We start from the raw sequence: 20,383 nt of genomic DNA, 5'->3' as shown, positions 1-20,383 counted from the left end.
ATAATTTTCCTTCGGAGTAAGCATCTTTTAATTTCATGGCTGCAGTCACCATCTGCAGTGATTTTGGAATCCAAAAAAATAAAGTCTGACACTGTTTCCACTGTCTCCCCATCTATTTCCCATGAGGTGATAGGACCAGATGCCATGATCTTAGTTTTCTGAATGTTGAGGTTTAAGCCAACTTTTTCACTCACCTCTTTCACTTTCATCAAGAGGCTTTTTAGTTCCTCTTCACTGTGTGCCATAAGGGTGGTGTCATCTGCATATCTGAGGTTATTGATACTTCTCCCAGCAATCTTGGTTCCAGCTTGTGCTTCTTCCAGCCCAGCGTTTCTCATGATGTACTCTGCATAGAAGTTAAATAAGCAGGGTAACCCATTAGTCACATATATTTCTACTGTGCTGCTATAATTACTGTTTTCCTTCCTTCCTTGTCTTGCAGTTTTTTTAAATTTTATTTTGTTTTTATTAGGAGGATAATTATTTACTTTATTGTGTTGGCTTCTGCCATGTATCAGCATGAATCACCCATAGGTACACATATGTCCCCTTCCTCTTGAAGCTCCCTCCCACCTCAGTCCCCATCCCAGCCCGCTAGCTTGTGATAGCGCACCACCTTTGGGGTCTCTGTCACACAGCAAATGCCCACTAGCAATCTACTTTACATACGGTGATGAATGTGTTTCTGTGCTACTCTCTCAAATTATCCCACCTCTCCCTCCCCCACTGTGTCCGAAAGTCTGTTTTGTATGTCTGCATCTCCACTGCTGCCCTGTAAATAGGTTCATCAGTACCATCTTTCTAGATTCCATATGTATGCATTAATATATATTTGTCTTTCTCGAACTTCACTTTGCGTAATAGGCTCTAGGTTCATCCATCTCATTAGAACCAACTCAAATGCATTCCTTTTTGTGGCTGAGTAGTATTCCATGGTGTATATATACCACAACTTCTTCATGCATTCATCTGTCAATGGACATCTAGGTGGCTTACAAGTCCTAGCTGTTGTACATAGTGCTGCAATGAACTTTGAGGTACATGTGTCTTTTTCAGTTATGGCTTCCTCAGGGTATATGCCCAGTATTGGGATTGCTGGGTCATATGGTAGTTTTATTCCTAGTTTTTTAAGGAATCTCCATATGTTCTCCATTTCTTGCATTTTCTAAAGGAACAAATGCTACTGTGTTGCAGGATTCCCTCATGGTGATAATATGGTATAAAAGCTAAGTGTAGAATTTCTGGTGTCAGAAATGTTCCTGAACCTGCCTTTACATTGGAGCAAGTTGAGGTCCTCCATTTCCCTAGTTTTAATATGGGAACAATGAAAGTGCTAACTGCTTAGGATTATTTTACAGACTAAATGAAATCGTGTGCATCACATGGTCAACTTCTGATGATTGATAGTCTTCATTACATATAGTTTTGTTTTTTTTCCATATCCAAGGTGGTTTCGAGCTAGATTACAAAAGGAGCATTTTCTGTCAAAGAGTATGACTATTTTTACAGCTTTGGTTATGTATTGCCAAATTATTTTTTTTTTTTTACAAAATGATTATAGCTGGTTTATAATGCAGCCAGCAAGCATGACATTACCTCATCAGCTTTGAATATTAGCCCCCCCCCCAATATTTGTTTACTTAGCAAGCAATGTGTGTTGCCTTGTTGCTGCTTTAGTTGGTATTTCTTACATTTATGATTGTAGTCCTTCTTTTTGTAATTCCATTTATGTGCTTTCCCATTTATCTGCTAGGGCCTCCATTGTTTTTGCTTGTTAGTTTGCATAGCCTATTAATAAAATGTTAGTCACTTGATGAAACTATTTCACTATGGACTTCTTTATTTTGGCTATGATATTTTAAATTATAAAAGTTTAACATTTTTATGATCTCAAACATATGTCTATTTTCACTCCCAGATTTTATGTAAGATTGGTTTTTCTTCCAGCACTCTGGAAAAATTTGATTTCACTTTCTTTTAGTTTTTCTTGATTGGTTATTTTTTAAACTATGAATTTTGGATGACTTGAATCCAAACAAATGGTTATTAAATTACAAATTCCTGGGCATCACCAGTCATGCTGAATTGAATCACTGTGATGGAGCCCAGAAATCTGTATGTTAAACCAGCATCCCAGATGACCTTCATGCTCATTGAAGCTTGAGAATTCCTATTGTGTGGTTCCATTTACAATGTGGATTGTACAATGTGTACAATCCATTTTACAATTGATGTGGTGTCCATCTCATAGACATAACCCTCCCTACATTACCCCCATCACACACACACTGAAGTCACAAGGTTTGAAACCGTGGAAGTCTTTCCTACCTTTCTCTTCTCTTTCATTTCCAGAGTGTCAACAAGCCTATTGATTCATTCTTCCAAACTTCTGTAATATGTGCCATTTAATTTTTCATTTTCTGCTCTTATCATCTCAGTTCAGTGTCTTGCTACTTCATGTATTTCTTTAACTGTTGCAGATCCTTTTCTCTTTATTCATCCTCTGGTCCAGATAATCTTCCTAAAGCACTATTTTCATCTTCATTTTTTAGCTCAAAAACACTGAAATGAGCCTGTATTGTCTACCAACTTGATGAAATTCACGTTGACTATCAAAACCAGAAATCTTAAACTGTGCATTAGTTTTCTGTTACTGTTGTACCAAATCATCACAAATGTAGTGGCTTAAGACATTTGTTATTTCACTTTGAATGTGTCGGTAGGGGTATGTTCGTTCTGGGGGCTCTAGAAGAGAATCCGTTTCCTTACCTTTTCCAGCTTCTGGAGGCTGTCATTTTTCATGACCTTCTTCTGTCTTCAAAGTCAGAAAGCACATCTTCTGTTTCCATTATTTCCTGTCATCACATCTCCTCTCTCTGACCCAGACACTTCTGCCTCCCCTTGAGATTATATCGGGCCTACCTGGATGAGCTTAGTTGCCAGTTGTGTCTGACTCTTTGCGATCCCATGGACTGTAGCCCTCCAGGCTCCTCTGTCCATGGGATTCTCTAGGCAAAAATACTAGAGTGGGTAGCCATTCCTTTCTTCAGGGGATCTTCCTGACCCAGAGGTTGAACCTGCATCTCCTGCATTGGCAGGTAGATTCTTCACCTGCTGAGCCATCAGGGAAGCCCAGTCTTTCCATCTATAAGTACTTGTTTTAATCACACCTATAAGGTAATGTATTTAGAGGTTCCAAGGATTAGGATGTGGACATCTTTGGGAGGACCAGGATTCTGCCTACCATATACCCCTTTACTGGCCAGCTGTTTTTCTCTCTACTTCTCCTAAGAAAATGCTAGTGGCAGCCAAGCCAGTCTTCCCCATCAACCCAGTACATGAAGATCCCTGCCTCTCTGACTTTGCCGTACTGCTTTCCCTCTGTTCTCATCTGTTTAAATAAAACTGAAACATTTCAGGTTCTTCTTCAAGGTGAGTTTTTTTTATTCCTGAATCTCTCTGTCCTTGGAACTCCTTTCCCTTTTAGAATGGAGATTTCTACTTAAATTAAAAACAGCTATGAGATAATTTAAACTTTTTTGTTGTGTTAGTCACTCAGTCATGTCTGACTCTTTGCGAGCCCATGGACTATAGCCTACCAGGATCCTCTGTCCATGGAATTCTCCAGGAGATCTCTCTGACCCAGGGATTGAACCCAGGTCTCCTGCAGTGCAAACAGATTCTTTACTATCTGAGCCACCAGGGAAGTCCCAATTAAAATTTAGTTATCCCTAAGTTTTATCTAACTAGAAGATACATTTTAAAAAACTAGGAACTGTGTCCTTAACTAGACTATCCAGGTGATCATTTTATATTGCATAGAAATATCCAGTCAGTACTAGGAACTAACGTAGTGTTTGTAGGTTAATTGTACTTCAAAAACAAACTCATAGAAAAGAAGTCAAATTTGTGGTTACCAGAGGCAGGAGTGGGTGAGGGGTCGGGGACTGTCTTGGGGGAAATAGAATTGGATTAAGGTAGTCAAAAGATTCAAACTTCCAGTTATAAAATAAATAAGTACTAGGGATGTAATGTATATCACGATAAATATAATCAACACTGCTGCACATTATATATGAACATTGTTAAGAGAGTAAATCCTAAGAGTTCTCATCACAAGGAAAAATATTTTTTTATTTCTCTAATTTTATATGAGATGATGGATAGTCACTGAACTTACTGTGGCAACCATTTCATGATGTATGTAAGTAAAATCATCATACTGTACACCTTAAACTTAGGTAGTGCTATGTGTCACTAAAATCTCAAAAAAAAAAAAAAAAAACTAGAAGGAAAAAAAAATGAATGAATAAATAAAAAAAGGAACCATGTCTTTTGTATCTCCCTCACTGTCTGTTAGTGTTGGGCACATATTAGGCATTAACTAAGTATTTGGCAAATGAGATATTTGGAGAACATTATGGATTTTTATTAATTACTGGGGGAATATTTGGTCAACAAGAACAGTTTTTATTGTGGGAGTTTAGTTTACGGTAAGTCTAACCACTTCCCTGGTGGCTCAGACGGTAAAGCGTCTGCCTACAATGACAGAGACCGATCCCTGGGTCGAGAAGATCTGCTGGAGAAGGAAATGGCAACCGACTCCAGCACTCTTGCCCGGAAAATCCCATGGACGGAGGAGCCTGGCAGGCTACAGTCTATGGGGTCACAAAGAGTCGGACACGACTGAGCAAGTTCCTTTCACTTCACTTAACCCCAGGTTACCCTTGCCCCTGTTCTTCTCTGGTCACTTTTAGCATGCGTGTGCGTGCTCAGCTGCTCAGTCATGTCCAGCTCTTAGTGACCCCACGGGCTGTAGCCCTCCAGGCTCCTCTGTCCGTGGGATTTCCCAGGCAAGAACACTGGAGTGGGTTGCCATGCCCTCCTCCAGGGGATCTTCCTGACCCAGGGATCGAACCCACATCTCCGGCATGGCAGGCGGATTCTTTACCACTGTGCCACCTGGGAAGGTACACTCTTAGCATAGTATCTTAAAACAAAAGTTGTAGGGTTCTCTCCTTACGGCTCAGACCCAGGCTGTGACAGGATAAGACAAGGGCCTTCTCCACGCTCCCCCAGCCCAGGCTCTGCCCCTCTGCAGCCAAGGTGTTTGCACTGTCAGCGTTGGGTCCCTGAAAGCAGCTCTGCCTTCCCTGGCCCAAATCCTCGGTGTGGAGAGGAAACATCTCCGCCTGGCAAACTGCTAGACACAGTTCGCGTGGCCTTCCCAGCTGTTTCCTGTCCATTCTCAACCAGCCTTTTATTCACAAAGGTTTCCAGGAACCCTGGTGCTGGTTCCTTCCTAAATGAACGAGTTCTTGTGCCTGCCCACTTTTGGCTTGTGTAGACTTTTGCCTTCTCATATTTAATTTAACAAAGTCCACGTTTCAGAAGAACCAAAAAACTGCCGTGTGGGGTTAAACTGGGGTATAGCACCTTGTGAACTGTCCCTCAAGGGAACCCTGAGAAGATAGGATGACAACATGAAGTCAAGGACTGAATGCCCACCCCCTACCCACCATGAGCTGTTCCCCGCTTCTTTCTCTAACATTTTTTTCCTCTTTTCATCGTTTTATTCCCGTGCTTGGGGAAAGTATTTCTGTTCCTTTTGGTGGAAAATGGTTGCTATCACCAGTGTACATATGGCAGGTCTTTGTGGGGTAAGTACTGTGTAAAGTCCTCTAACAGCATGAAAAGGGAAGGGAGTGGTCCTGCCAGGCAGAGGGGGATTATGTTTGTGGCATCGTGGAATCTGGTTGCTATCTGTGGGGATCAGAAAGACCGCTGGTCTGGACGCAGCCTGGCCCAGACAGTTAATCATCGGATGGAGCTGCAGAAGAGTATTTTTCTTGTAAGCAGCTGAGCCCTCCTGGAAACACATTGTCTTGGGTTTGTCTCTCCTCATCTCAAGCCATTCATTACTCACCTACAAATGCTGTCACTGGACCCAGCAGCTACGATGATCGGCTTCCTCCGTACTTCTGACAAATAAAAAGGGGAAATCTTTTCAGCACTGTATCTTCAAGATTTTTTTTTTTTTAAAAGGAGAGAGAGACAGATAATGGAGTTGATTTTCTATTCTGAAACCTAAGAAATGTTGTGGTTCAGTTGTGTTAAAGGAAATTTCTTCATGTTTAAGGTAAAACTTAAGAAGCTTATTAGCACAGGATAATTAGCAATTTTTGGCTTTGTTCTTATTTGAGAAAGACCTCAGATAGTGTAGCGATGAGGTATATGTTTATTCCCTTACATGTATTCATCAATTATTCCTTTCATCCCACCCAGGACTGAATCAGTCTCGTCAATAAATAAATATGTTATAATATTTCCCATTGAACATAATAGAACCCACTTTGACTCCGTGCTTCCCTCCTGTGTTCACCGCCTTGCTCTCCTCTCTCAGTATAATTCCTAGGAAGAGGCGTCTCTGCCTTCCTGCTTCCGCATTTCTGACTTTGTAGTGTCTGCGCAGTCTGATCACGTCTCTTCTAGAACCACTTTCTTAACTCGGCTTACCATGTCACTGCCTCCTCACTGCTTGCCTAGCCTCTGTTCTCTGCCCCTCAGAGTTGGGTGTCTCAGACCAAGGCCTTTGCATTAGTTTTCTACTGCAGCATTATAGCGGCCACAAACTTAGCATCTTTAACAAGATAATGTGTTACCTCAGAGTTCCCATGGATCAGGAGTCGGAGCACAGGTTAGCCAGATTCTCTGCTTGTGATCTCATGGGGCTTAAATCAGATGCCGCCAAGGCTGTGGTCTCATCTGAAGCTCAGGATCCTCTTTACTGTCCTATCCTCATATGAGTGGAAGTCAGTTCCTTGCAGTTGTAGGACTGAAGTCCATTCTTTTCTTGCTGACTATTAGCCAGGGACTGTTCTCAGCTCCTCGAGACCATCCTCAAATCCTAGCCATGTGTCCCTGTGGTTACCCACAGCTCACTTCTTCAAAGCCAGGCGTCTGCTAGGACTGGATCTCATAGAGTGGAACCCAATCAAAGGAGTGACTGTCTTACTTCATTCACCGGTCCTCTCCAGATCCAAGGGAGGAATTTTACAGGCATGTAAAAGAAGGCAAGGTCTTAGGAGCTTCTCAGGATTCTGCCTCTCACAGCCCTTTTCCTCTGTCTAGACCTAATTCCCAATGTCATGGCATCTGGCTCTGTAGCTCTCAGTATCACTCAAATATTCTCCCTCCCAGTTTACAGACCCATATCCAACTGCCTACACGTTTTCTCGACTTGAATGCTGACCTGAAATCACCAAAATGGAACAATTCCTTTGTGTTAGGAATATCTTTTCTTGGATATGATAGAAACTTGACCAGTTTTCTTAAACAAGTAAGAGATTAATAATTCTCATATTGCAGGAAAACTAAAGGCAGGTAGTCCAAGTTGATGTAGCAATTCTACCATATCCATGTGTCAAGCTCCTTTTATCTTTCTGCTTTACCTTTACCTTCTTCACCTTAGCCCATGACTTTCACCCTCTGGTTCCAACTTAGCTGCTGTCCCTCCAGCATTACTTCCATGTTTCTGGCAGGAAGAAAGGCCTTTTTTCTTTTTTTTGAGGAAAAGAGGAGACCTACTCAGTGGACTAACACTGCATTTCTTCTGTTTTTGTTTGTTTTATTGCCTTTTTTTGTTTTTATTGTTTATTTTTGGCTATGCTGGTTCTTCACGGCCGTGTGGGCTCTCTGCAGTTGTGGCTCCCAGGCCCTAAGGCACAGGCTCAGTAGTTGTGGCACTCAGGCTTAGTTGCCCCAGCAGCACATGGGTCAGACCTGTGTCTCCTGTATCCTCACAGGGATTCTTCACCACTGAGCCGGCAGTGCACTCCCTACACCACATTTCATTAACAACTCCATCACCTGGTGATCCTCATTACCAAGGAACCTGGAAAATTAGGATTTTTTGCTTAGCATAGTCGCCCTCTGAATGACATTTGTGTTTTGTTTTTTTTTACAAGAAGAAGGGGGAAGTGAATTTTGGATAGGCAGCCTGCAGTATCAGCCATATCCTTACTCATGTGATGTGTGATTTTGCTGCAAGTGACTCTAGAACCAAAATAATGGTGACCTTAACACATACTCCTTTATTTCTCCCTTATGTAATGACTAGGGCTAATGTAACAGTTACATGATCCTCAGGGACCCTCACTTTTGTGACTTTCCTCTTCTCAACACACAGCTTCCGTCTCATGGTGGAAGGTGACTGCTCCAGGTCTAGCCCTTACGTGGGTGCCAGCAGGAAGGAGGAAAGGAAAGAAGGAATAGTCCTTCCCTTTAAGAACATTTCCTGGGCTTCCCTGGTGGCTCAGTAGTAAAGAATCCACCTGCCAATGCAGGACACACAAGTTCAATCCCTGATCCAGGAAGATCCCACCTGCCACAGACCAGCAAAGCCTGTGTGCCACAATTGAGCCTGTGCTCCAGAGCCTGGGAACTGCAGCTCCTGAAGCCTGTGCGATCTATAGCCCATGCTCCGCAGCAAGAGAAGCTGCCTCAATGAGAAACCGGTGTATCACAACTAGAGAGTAGCCCCTGTTCACCACAACTAGAGAAAAGTCCAGGCAGCACAGACACCGCACAAGACTCACCACAGCCAAAAATACATCAATAAATAAACTTATTTTTTTAAAGCTTTTTTCCTTTAAAAAAAAAAAAAAGAATACTTCCTGAAAGGTGCACAAACGTTACCTGCCTTTGTCCAGAATTCAGTCATTCAGCTCCACATAGCTTCTAGGGAGACTGGGAGATGTATTCTTTATTCTGGGCAGTCATGTACTCAGCTGAAAATCAGGAGTTCTGTTCTACAGAACTTCAGGGAGGTCGCTTTAGGGAGGTAAGTAGTGTTCTCTGCCACCTACTCTAAACCTGGCGTTCTACCACCTTTTAGTAAACAGGATGCTGCCAGATGAGGTCAGAAACCCAAAAGAGTCAAGGTCCTGGAGTCATTCTAACCACCTCCACTCTTCACCTCCTGTCCCAGCCTTCAGCTTCTCCCCAGCCCACTGCCAGGACCATCGCCCACATCCCCGTCCTTCTTGCCTGGATTTCCTTAGGGACTGCTGACTGATCTGCCTGCTGTGATTCCACCCCCTACAGTCCATCTTGCTCGTAGAATCTAGCACAATCTCTTTAAAGTAAAAATTGTATCAAGTCATTCTCTTGTTTAAAACAGTGTGTTTCCCATGTGAAATGACAGTCCAGTTCCCACCATCGCCTCCAAGGCCCCACACTGTCTGATACGGCTGCCTCTCTGGCTCAGCTTTTTGAACAACAGGCTTGGCCCTCCCTTTCCATTGCTCTGCCTCTGCTGGAACGTTCCTTCTCCAGCCGCTTACCTGGTGGCTCCCTCCCAGCATGATTTAGATGGCTCCTCAGACTTTTTTCACTTAACACAGGCCCTTCCCCGCCCCAGTGCACACACCGTCTGTTACTGTCTGCCTTCACCCTGTTTTATTAACTCATTTCTTGTTTTTTGTCTTTCCAGGAAGCCCCACAAAGGCAGGAGTGTCTCTAACACAGAGGAGAAGCTTACTGTCTTCTGTTTCATGACCTTCTTTTAGGCCTCTTTGTCTTCCCTGGTACTTACTCTTATTCTATTTTTTTCTGATAGACCAAAGAATAATGTACCCTAACAAATCTTGAATTTGTCCATCTTACCCATGCTGTCTGTTGCATGGAGTCAGCCTTCTTCTGGGCAGCTGCCTTCTCCAAGTGCTCTGACCTCCTGCTCTAAACTGCACAGATAGTTCTCAGGCCTGCCATGCACAGCTGCCCTTGGACTTCCCCTCTCCATGATGATGGCACAGAGTTATGAGTCCTGATACCAGTTTTCCTCTTCCTTGCTTTAATTTGTCAGTTTTCTGGAATTACATGTTTACTTCTGTGTAAAGAAGGAAGGGCAGGTAAACCTTCTCTCACACTTTATTGATGATACGCTAGTTAGGGAAATGTATATCAGATTAAATCCTTGAAGCATTGCTCTAGAGTTCATTATTGCTGATGACAAGTCAGTTGCCAGTGTGGCTCTGCTTTCTTTGTTTGCCAACTAATGTTTTTCTCTCTGTCTTCTCTTTTTCCTTGATATTCTGAAATCTCAGCAGATGAATGTCAGTAAATATAGATTCTTTTTAAACATTATGCTGGCAGTGGGTTCTTAATCTGAAGACATATATTAGGTCATAGAAAAACTTTTTTCTTTGAAACTGTCTTTTATTCTTTATTACTTTCATACTAAATCCCCTGGATTAATCCTATATGCATTTTTATCTTTTCACCTACCTTTTCTCTTATTTTGTTTATTCTATACTTTGAGAGACTTCCATGATTTTATATTCTTCCTCTTTTAATTTATTGATTTCTCTGTCATGTTCTTTACTTTCTGAAATCTTTCTTCTCTGATTATTTTCTTTTCATAGCAACCGTTCCTGTTTAATAGAAGCATGATCTTCTCAAATCTCTCTGCAGATACTAAACAGAATTTTTAAAGATCTCTTTATTATTTGATTTATGTTCCTTTTGGAATTAGTTGCTTTGTTTGTTTTTCTTATCCTCTCTCCTTTGTAGTGCTTGCTTTCCTATGAAAGCAATCCTTGATTGTCCATCCAGTTAGATGAATTATTCTAGGTATTTTTCACTGCTTCCTCCACTTTGAATGCACAAGTCTGGTCCCTCTGTAGGGTGTTTGTCAACTGAAGGGCTTCATTATAGGGAATGAGGGGAGAGAGGCAGATTCTAGGCTGGGAACCTCATGAAAACCAGAATGACCAGAATGGCAAACACCCTACTTCAACCCAAACATTTCATGAGATTTCCTTAGGATGCTGACCCTCTTTTTTTTTTTTTTTTTCCTCATTGGAGGATAATTGCTTTACAATGTCATGTTGCTTTCTGCTGCACAGCAGTGTGAATCAGCCCTAAGTATACATATGTCCCCTCCCTCTTGAGTCTCCCACCCACCCCCAACCCACCCCACCCCTCTAGGTCATGGCAGAGCATCAGTTTGAGCTCCTTCTGTTATATAGCAAATTCCTACTGGCTGTTTTACATATGGTCATATGTATGTTTGAGTGCTACTCTCTTAGTTCATCCTACCCTCTCCTTCCCCCGCTGTGTCCACAAGTATGTTCTCTCTGACACGGACCCTTTTTATAGAATAGGGGTGTGCATGCTTAGGGATAACACTGGGCTGCTAATTATCTCTGTGGTCTTTGGCACAGGCTAAGACATAGTCAGTCCCGCGTCTTGTCCCCTCCTCCTCTTAACGCCAGTCCTGAGCACACAGCCTCTCAGGCTTCTGAGAAGACTGACATCCAGACCCTTTGCAGTCTACTTCCTGGGGAGGTCTGGGCTGGAGCTTCCTCTGCTCCAGTCCTTTCTTTAGCATCATGCTCCTGCTTTCTATCTTTTACAAAGCTGTTAATCTCTTGCTTGGTGATGGCGCCTTCCTCCTTGCCCTGTTCTCTGTGTTGTTGTGAGTCCTATTTCCATTAGCATTCTTTTTTTAATGTCTTCCAGGGTTAAATTCAGGTCTATGAAACAGAAAGTCCACATGCCAGTAACTTTAAAATAGGAGCGGGGGTGGGGGGGAGGGACTTATTATTATTATTTTTTTTTTGTCTTAAAAAACAAGTCAGGCTGTTGTGGCAGCTCCAGGAGGTGTTCAGGTACTGACTCTATTTTTTCTGCTCAGTCTTCTGGACACCTGTCTTCCATCTTCAGAACTCTCACCTCATGGTGGCAGATGGTCATGGCAGCTCCAGCCATCACAGTCACATTCTAGGGTGGAAGAGGTTAAGGGGAAATAGGACAGATGGTGCAAGTGAGCTGAGTGTGCTGCACTTAGTATTTAGGGAAAACTTTTCTTTATGACTTCTGATTACCTTTGGCCCCCACTCTTTGCAAGGGAATGTGGGAAATTAAAGCTGAATTTAGCTGAATACAATTTAGGAGTTTGATGAGCAAGTGAACAAGGAGGATAGATTTGGGTTTGCAGCTAGCACTTTTACCCTCTGTTAGCAGCACTTCAGGTGTGAATGGAGGAAGCAAACACAGGCTCAGCCTAACATCTTGAACCAGAAGCACTGATCTTTGAAGTGCACAAGACTCCTCCTTTCAGCCTAGACTGCTTAGTGGTAACTATATGCTTATGAATGAGAAAAAATTTTTATTGCAGTTTTAGATCCTGGGGTTTAGCTGTCTGTATGAATATTTTCTTAGAGTCGTTATGCCATTTCTTCTCATGTAAAGGAGCAGTTCAGTAGGATTTCCAAGTTTTTAAATGAGAGCATTTAAATATTTCCACTTTAGAGGCAGTGTGTTAGTTTTTTATGCATTGCTGCTGTAAGAAGTTAGCATAAACTTAGTGACTTAAAACAACACAAATTTATTATCTTATGCCTCTCAAGGTCAGAGATGCAAATTGAGTTTCATTGAGCTAAAATTAAGATATGAATGGGTTGTAGGAGATAATTGATTCCTTTCCCTTGTCAGCTTCCAGAGGTCACCTGGGCTCATGACCTTTACTTTGTCACCTAAGCCAGTCCTGTATCATCTTCCATTCTCTGATTCTGGTCCTCCTGCCTCCCTCTTATCAGGAGCCTTACGATTACATTGAGCCCACCTGTATAATCTAGGATAATCTCTCCATGGTAATATCATGTAATCAGATATACACAGTAGTAGCTGGCCCTATAAGGTAATATTCACAGGTTTAGGATGTGGTAGGAGGAACCTGCAACAGGCAGCTCTAACTCAACTTCCAAAAGAATTTTCCTTTATTTATATAGTCCCTTAAAACTGCTGTCCAGAAAGGGCAGAGAACCCTTTAGCTGAGAACCATCACTCAGTTTTCATGAACAAAATTTAGACCTAATGCTTAGGAATATTGGAAGGATCAGTCTTTTTTGTTTTTTGTTTTTTTTTAGTTCTTTTTATTATAGAACTTTCAAGAAACTCTCCATATGATGTGGTCTAGTTCATATGGCCTTCCAGGAATGATGATTATTTGCTGTTGCATTTTGTTTTGCCTTTTTCTGTGAACAATATGTAGAAAGACCTTTCATCAGAAATGTAGTTCTTCCAACCATAATGTTATTATATTCATTGATTTTGTAAATTATAAACTTCTATACTTTCTTTATAATTCACATATTGAACTCTTAATTTTTCAGAAAAAAAATCCAATCTGTTATACCAGATGATGTATAACAATAACAACAACTACTAAAACAGAGAACTCATGTTCTGAAACATGAATATTTAGGAAAGCTAAAGAAAGAATTGTTGATGAAATTTCAGTGTATATATATTTTACTCTTTCTTTTTATTGGAGATCACAGTGGTTCACTTTCTTTTATTGGCTTTTCCCTCAAATAATGTCTTTATAATCAAAAGGCATTTTCTGTTTGTTTTCATTTCTGTCTTTATAGCTTAAGAAATGCATTAAAACTCCAGAAATTCCTTCTAAACATGTTCGGAACTGGGTCCCAAAAGTCTTAGAACAACGACGACAAGGTTTGGAAACATATTTACAGGTAAGATGTGTTTCAATCCTCAGTTAATATATTGTCACTTAAAGAATCATACATCTCAATGTTTTTTCTCAGAACTTAAGGGTGAGATGCAGAGTGTATCAAGAAGCTAAACATTCTGAACGAAAGGAAAGTTTAAAATTCTAAATATGTTATTGGTTGGTTCTTTTATTTTTAATTAGGTTCTATTTTAAAATGGTTATGTGGAAGTGAAAATTTAGTATAAAAGTACAAACCAATGTACAAGATGTCTGTCTGTTTTTTCATTCAACCTAACAAATTGCTTTTTTGTTTTTAGTTTTCCCCTTCAAGATTTGTCACTTCCTCATAGGGTCAGACGGTAAAGCATCTGCCTGCAATGCAGGAGAGCCGGGTTCAATCCCTGGGTCAGGAAGATTCCCTGGAGAAGGAAATGGCAACCCACTCCAGTACTCTTGCCTGGGAAATCCCATGGACAGAGGAACCTGGTAGGCTACAGTCCGTGGGGTTTCAAAGAGTCGGACACAATGGAGCGACTTCATTATTAGGGCTTCCCTGGTGGCATAGTGTTCCTAGCCTTTAGATGTGGAGTGTTCAAGATATAATGATAGAAACCATTTTCAGTGGGCCTGGCTGGTACACATCTGGAATCAAATTGAGAATAAAGATATAAAAATTGCCTCTGACAAAGTACTAACTTCTTCAAAAAGTAGAATGTGTGTTTTTAAAACAATCCATAGGACTCTCTTTCCTGCAGCTATGAGGAGCAAACAGATCTACCTAAGTAAGATAAGACAAAGCAGTCTCTGCCAAGTGACAGAAAAAAAAAAAACAAAAGGAAAGAGTGAGGCAATGTCAACTTCTCCGAGTTTTGTTTTTGTTTTTTTTTTTAACTTCTCCGAGTTTTAAAACAAAAAGTGCTAGTGGCCTCCGGTGAATAGTCAGTGTAGCCATCACTGATCCAAAGAGAGCTGTGTGGAGTAGGTGCTGAGAGGAGGGCGGGGGCCTTGGGTGCCTGTGTTCGTCAGGACATGAGTCCACTTTGAGGGGCTGACGCATGAGACTGACTGACCAGGAGTGAGGGGTTGGTGTAGGGGAATCTTGGCTCTCAAAAACAAAGAGCGGGGCAGCACCTCAGAGTTCTGAATTTACCATGATGATCTAACCAGGACATGTTTCTTCAAAGAAGTTGGTGTTCGGCCATAGTTGTCTTTGTGAATCCCTTCAGCATTAACCCTCAGTGGATTCTGTTTGGGCAGGCAACCATGGACTGCATGAAGTCTCTATCTGGTGTCCTCTACAGAGCTCTTCTGGTTGGTTGTGCTTGAATGACTAGTAGCTAGGAGCTCAAGAGAGGCTGTTGACACAGGCTTGTACTTAGGGATCAGTTCACAGGACTCTCCCCCAGTAGAAAAATTGTCAAGGAGCCGTCCCTGGTCTTCTGCACTTTTCTTGGTCTTCACAGTGTTCACAGGGGAAAGTTGTGTGGAAACCCCCAGAACCCAGAGGAGGGCTGTCTACACTGCTTTTATTCTTCTGCTTGGGGATGTGGTAGATGGATCCTTCACTGCCTCTCCCCGGCAGTGGGAGATTAAAGGAAGTAGAGACTGCAAATGACAGGAAAGTGTGTGGCGTGCGCCTTGAGACTCTCTGTATGGAGCCATGAGACTTCCAGGGCCTCGGGCCACAACTGCAGAGCAAAACCAAACCCAAAAACCCAAAAACGAGACTTTGGATGTTGTATGCAAAGGGTAAAAATGCATGTTCTCTATAATTATATGGGCTTGGTAAACAATGCATTTTAATTTGTAAGCCAGATTTTCCACAGATATTGTATATCTTCAAGCTTCAGTTCTGAAGAAAGCTTTGCTCTTTCCTCCCATTGTATTTGACACATGACTCCCATTACTACTCAGTGTAAACATTTTAAGATGTTTGTACTTTGGATATAAATATGCAGATAAAATCATCTGGCATAGAGAGGAGTTTACAATGACACTCAAATTGAGCTTAGAATTTTCTATTCTCAGAAACAGAGCTTGAAAGATGTGGTTGAAGGCCTGAGAGGACTTGTTTGCTCTTGTGCGTTTAATATTCAGTTTGTTGTCAGTTAAGTCCTGAAGGAGTTCAAGGACGCTTTCTCTTCTCCCTCTTCTCTCTGATTCTATGTGTGTGCCATGGGAGCCAAATGGAAGTTACAAAGATGAGTGTGGATGAAAGATGAGTGCAGATGCTTGATCAATCCCCAGGGAAATGCAAACCCTGGCTTAGGGCTCAGTTCTTAATAGCTTTTGGTGTTTACGTCTCTTCGGAAGTAAGACAGTTCCCACTATTCCCTACTCACCTGTGTAACTCCAGTTTGAATCCCACTCACCCTCTGTACCAGTCTGAACCCCTGAGTGTAAGTGCCAGTAACACTTCTTGGCAGGCACCACCCTGCAGCGAATCCATCTCAGCTCGAGGTACATAGGATGGCCCTGTTCAGGCCCGTACGCTTGAGAAAGTATTAATACCCAAGCCATAGCATCTTAAGCTCATAGAGTTCTCAGACCTTATCCAATCCAACTTGTCTCCTGCCCTACAGTTAAGTTCACGAGCATCCCTCTGGTCTCAGTTTACCACCCATAAAACAGGCAGGTTAACTCTTGGAAGGGCTAGAGAAACCCTTCATTTTGTCCCCAAAGCAACTAATACACTCTAGACCATGGATGGGTTCAACACACATTTGCTAAATTGGCCCACACTGCTCTTTTATTTTAGAGCCAGGATTCCAGTGGGGTTAAGCAACTTGCTCACTTCCTAGAGTATTAGTTAAAGAGATAGGATTGGAATTTTAATTTCTTAACTCCCAGTATAGACTCTTTTTATTATGTGTATTGTAGGTTTTCTAAGGAGAAATTTTCAACCTTAACATATAGTTTGTCTTAAGGATATGATAATAAAAGTAGAGGAAAATAGCTTATAAACCATCACAATTTAACTCACTGTCTATCCCCAACTTCTTTGATCAATAGATTTTTTTTAATATCTTTGAGTTCAATATTTAGAATCCTTTAAAAACTGTGAGCAATATATCTATTTTCTGTGTTAAGTCATCTGCATAGAAACAGAAATCTTAAGAATAAATTAACAGGTTTCCTAAACTTATTTGACCATCAAACATGGTTTGTGTAATATTTTATCTCCCAGTTTGGGAGGATTTTCCACCTTTCCTAAGACCCCACAGAAACAAAAGTATAGAAACTTAAAAAGAAATAAACCAAAGCAGTTAGGTGGTGGATGGGCAGGGAAAAGAGGAGATCATCAGTGGAAAAAAAAAAAAAAAAACATTTGACAGTTTTCTAGCAGATGGAATGTTCTGGTAGCATGCGATGAGTGCTACAAAGTGAGAAGTGAAGCTCAGCCATGAGAGCCTGTGTGGATGTGGGAGGCAGCCTACTTACAGCTGGGGTGGAGATCGTCTTCTGGACTTAGAGTCGGCCCCCGAGGCAGAGGCTGAGGTGAGCAGTGAGAGTGAACACGGACGGGTGCCCAGGCTGCTTATTCTGTACAGAATACATCCTCATGTTTATGACCAGGTCCAAAATTTGTAAAGACTTATTTTCTTGAAAATAACGCAACAAAATACTAAATAGAATGTCTAAGGGAAGCTAAAGCTTCTAAGGTGGATATCAGGGCCCCCAAGTTGACAACCCCCTCCCTCTCCTCTTACCGCGAGGAGAAGCCCCTCAAACTGCACGCTCCACCCACACTGTTTCCCCTCAGAAGGAAGCACTCCTACTGACCTAACAGCAGAGGAGGTCCCCTCAAGCTGCTTTCTGCAGTGAGATCTGATCCCCAGGGATCTCCAAGCATTGAAAGAAAGGCCAAGGTGAACAAAAGCACTAACTCCTCAGGAAAGAGAGAATTCAGAACACCAATCATAAAAATGGATTTCATAAATCTCAAGAGCTTCTCAAAGGTATTGCACTCAAAAAATGAGTCTAGGATACTGTGTGAAAGGACCAATCAGAGAACACATGGACGTTCTTAGCATTAGTTGTTTTATCCAATTGAAAGTGATGGGGAGCTGCTCTCCCTGGTTGGGAAACCGTTCCACAGAGTACAGAGACAAAAGCTCCAACAGAAGACAAGAGCCACAGAGGTCAGTTCAAGTCTGATGTCCTCTTTCCTGCTGGAGGCCCAGGGAGAAGGAAGAGTAGAAAATACAAAAGTGGGGAAGAAAATAATCAAACGAAAAACACTTAACAACTTGACCTTTACTCAGACAAGGTTCTCCAAGGGCAGAGCAGAATGAATGGAGAAGCCCTCTAATGCCTAGACATAATCTGGCAACATTTCAGTACTTCATCAAAGATGAAGCCCCTTGATCTTTCTTCCAGAAAGAGAAAACAGTGGTTAGCAAGGTTAAGGTTTAGTTGTATCTTCACGTATTTATTTAAGGCTGATTTAATGGGCAAGTCTCTTATCATTCTTTATTATCAACTTTAAATTGGAAGCTGTCAACGATTTTCAGACAAGGAATTTCACCAGAATTTTGCATGAACAGCACACCTGTGCTGTTTATTGCAATAATGTGAAATTTATCTTTCTGAGAAAGGGACCCATGTCTTATGTCACTTATTCAGGAACAGCAGTTGTTTATGTTTTCATCTTATCACATAGAGTGAAAAGTTATTAAAGTTTTGGGAGCTGACCAGAAATAGCTCATAGCAACTCATGACAAAGGATAACTGAAGCTAATATTTTAACCCCTTAGAAAAAAGTTCATTTGAAGAAAATTTTGCCACAGCTGGGTCAGGCTGGGTAGATGCAGAGTGCTATCAGCAGAAGACCCTGCTTACCTGACTAGTCTGCCCCTCACTCATTCTTTAAATTATACTATGCAGTATAATGTTCCATTTGGTCAGAAGTCTGATTTAAAGAGTATTGTATTTTTGACTTTTCCAGTAGTACCTGAGGTATCTGTTAAAATTGACCATGTGCGCTCACAAATTTCTAATCCCTTGAGTGCGATGAACTGTATATAATCAGATGACATTTTAAAAATGAATCTCCTGTATCTTAACTTGACTGCTTGATCTGTAAGAAAAAATGTATGTTAAAATTTCCCACTTATGTTTTCATGATTACTGATATAGTTGGGCTTAGTACAACCATCCATTTTGTTGTTGTTGTTTGCTTGTATTCAAATAGTATATTTTTAATTTTTATCCATGTTTTTTATTAGTTCCCTTTTTGCTGAATTTTTTCTTCCTTGCTTGCTTTTGGACTGGTGGCAGATTTTTTCCCCTTTTTCTCTTTCCATTTTACCCCGTTAGTATGTATATATCATTTCAGTGATTACCTGTTACCTTTAGTTGCCTCCTGAAATTCACAAGGACCTTACAATGTTTTAAATCTGATCACCTTGAACGTAGGATTCTGGGTTGACAATTCTTGTTTTTTTCAGCACTTGGAAAATATTTTGAAACTTCATTTTGCCCCTGTGGTTTCTGATTTAAATATCCACTGTCATATTAATTGTTTTTCCTGTATATGTAAGATGTTGCTTTAAACTGGCTGTTTTCATAGACTTTGTGCCTACTCTAACACGGTGAAGACAAGATGTTTTATTTATTGAAACAATTATTGTTCAAATACTGTCTAGGCACTTAAACATCTCAGGGCACAGAATGGGTACTCTGTGTGCTGTGCTATGCTTAATCGCTCAATTGTGTCTGCCTCTTTTTGACCCCAGGGACTGACTATAGCCCGCTGGGCTTCTCTGTCCATGGGGATTCTCCAGGCAGAAATACTGGAGTGGGTTGCCATGCCTTACTCCAGGGGATCTTCCCAACCCAGGAATCAAACCAGGGTCTCCTGCATGGCAGGCGGATTCTTTACCAGCTGAGCTACCAGGGGAGCCCCGGGTACTCTATAAATATTAGTTAAAGAGAGGAAGAAATATAGGAAACTTTTATGCTTGAAAAGTAAAAATCAAATGGCATTTTTTCAAGGTTTTGTAAAGACAGAGTCTTTGGTTTTCAGAAGCTTAATTATTATGTGCCTTGGTTTGTGTTTCTTTAAGTTTTTCCTGTTTGGAATCCTACCAACGTGTTGAATCTGTAGGTTTATCTCTTTTGCCACATGTGGAAGTTTTTAGCCATTATTTCTTTGAGTACTTTTTCAACCCCTTTCTCTTACTCCTCTCTTTCCAGGACTCCAATAATGGGAATGTTCTATTTTTTATTATAGTTGCACAAGGCCCTAAGACCTTTATTTATTTATTTTTACTGTTTCTTTCCATTGGTCAGATTGGATACATTGTTTTGTTTCTATCTACCTGTTCACTGATTCTTTTCTCTTTTCCTTCCACTGGGCCACTGAACCCTGTACTGAGCCCTTTGTTTATGTTATTGAATTTTTCAGTTCCAAAATCCCCATTTGCCATTTGATTTTTCTTTGTAGCTTTTACTTTTTGCTGATACTTTATATGAATGTGTGTGTTTGTGTGTGTGTATTTTCCCCCCTTTTTTTTAGCCATGTTGCACAGCTTTCAGGATCTCAGTTCCCTGACCAGGAATCAAATCGGGGCCACAGCAGTGAAAGCACTGAATCCTAACCATTAGACCACCAAGGAACTGAGACTTTTTATTTGCTTGTTGAATTTTTCTATTTCTTCCTTTTCGTTCAGATACACTCACAATTACTCATGGAAACATATTTATCATGGCTGCCGTAAAAAATCATTGTCAGATAATTTTAACATATCTCTGTCATCTCAGTGTTGGCAAGTATTGGTTGACTTTTTCATCCTGTTTGAGATCTTCCAGGTTTTTGATATAATGAATGATGTGGTTGAATTCTAGACATTTTTGTGTTAT

At 41.1% G+C, this 20,383-nt stretch overlaps 1 protein-coding gene across 3 annotated transcripts in view; it reads left to right on the top strand.

Moving 5' to 3' along the window:
- SNX24 (sorting nexin 24) overlaps positions 1 to 20,383 on the top strand; it is a 172,331-nt gene that overhangs the window by 97,922 nt on the left and 54,026 nt on the right. For all 3 annotated transcript variants that reach the window (XM_043912254.1, XM_043912255.1, XM_043912256.1), the window contains one exon: positions 13,437 to 13,541. In XM_043912254.1, coding sequence (XP_043768189.1) covers positions 13,437 to 13,541 — 105 coding nt within the window. The remainder of the gene's footprint in view (positions 1 to 13,436; positions 13,542 to 20,383) is intronic.

This window comes from Cervus elaphus, chromosome 9 (assembly GCF_910594005.1).
Source record: "Cervus elaphus chromosome 9, mCerEla1.1, whole genome shotgun sequence".
NCBI lineage: Eukaryota > Metazoa > Chordata > Mammalia > Artiodactyla > Cervidae > Cervus > Cervus elaphus.
The sequence above is the reverse complement of the archived record's forward strand: the minus strand, read 5'-3'. Positions and strand labels throughout refer to the sequence as shown.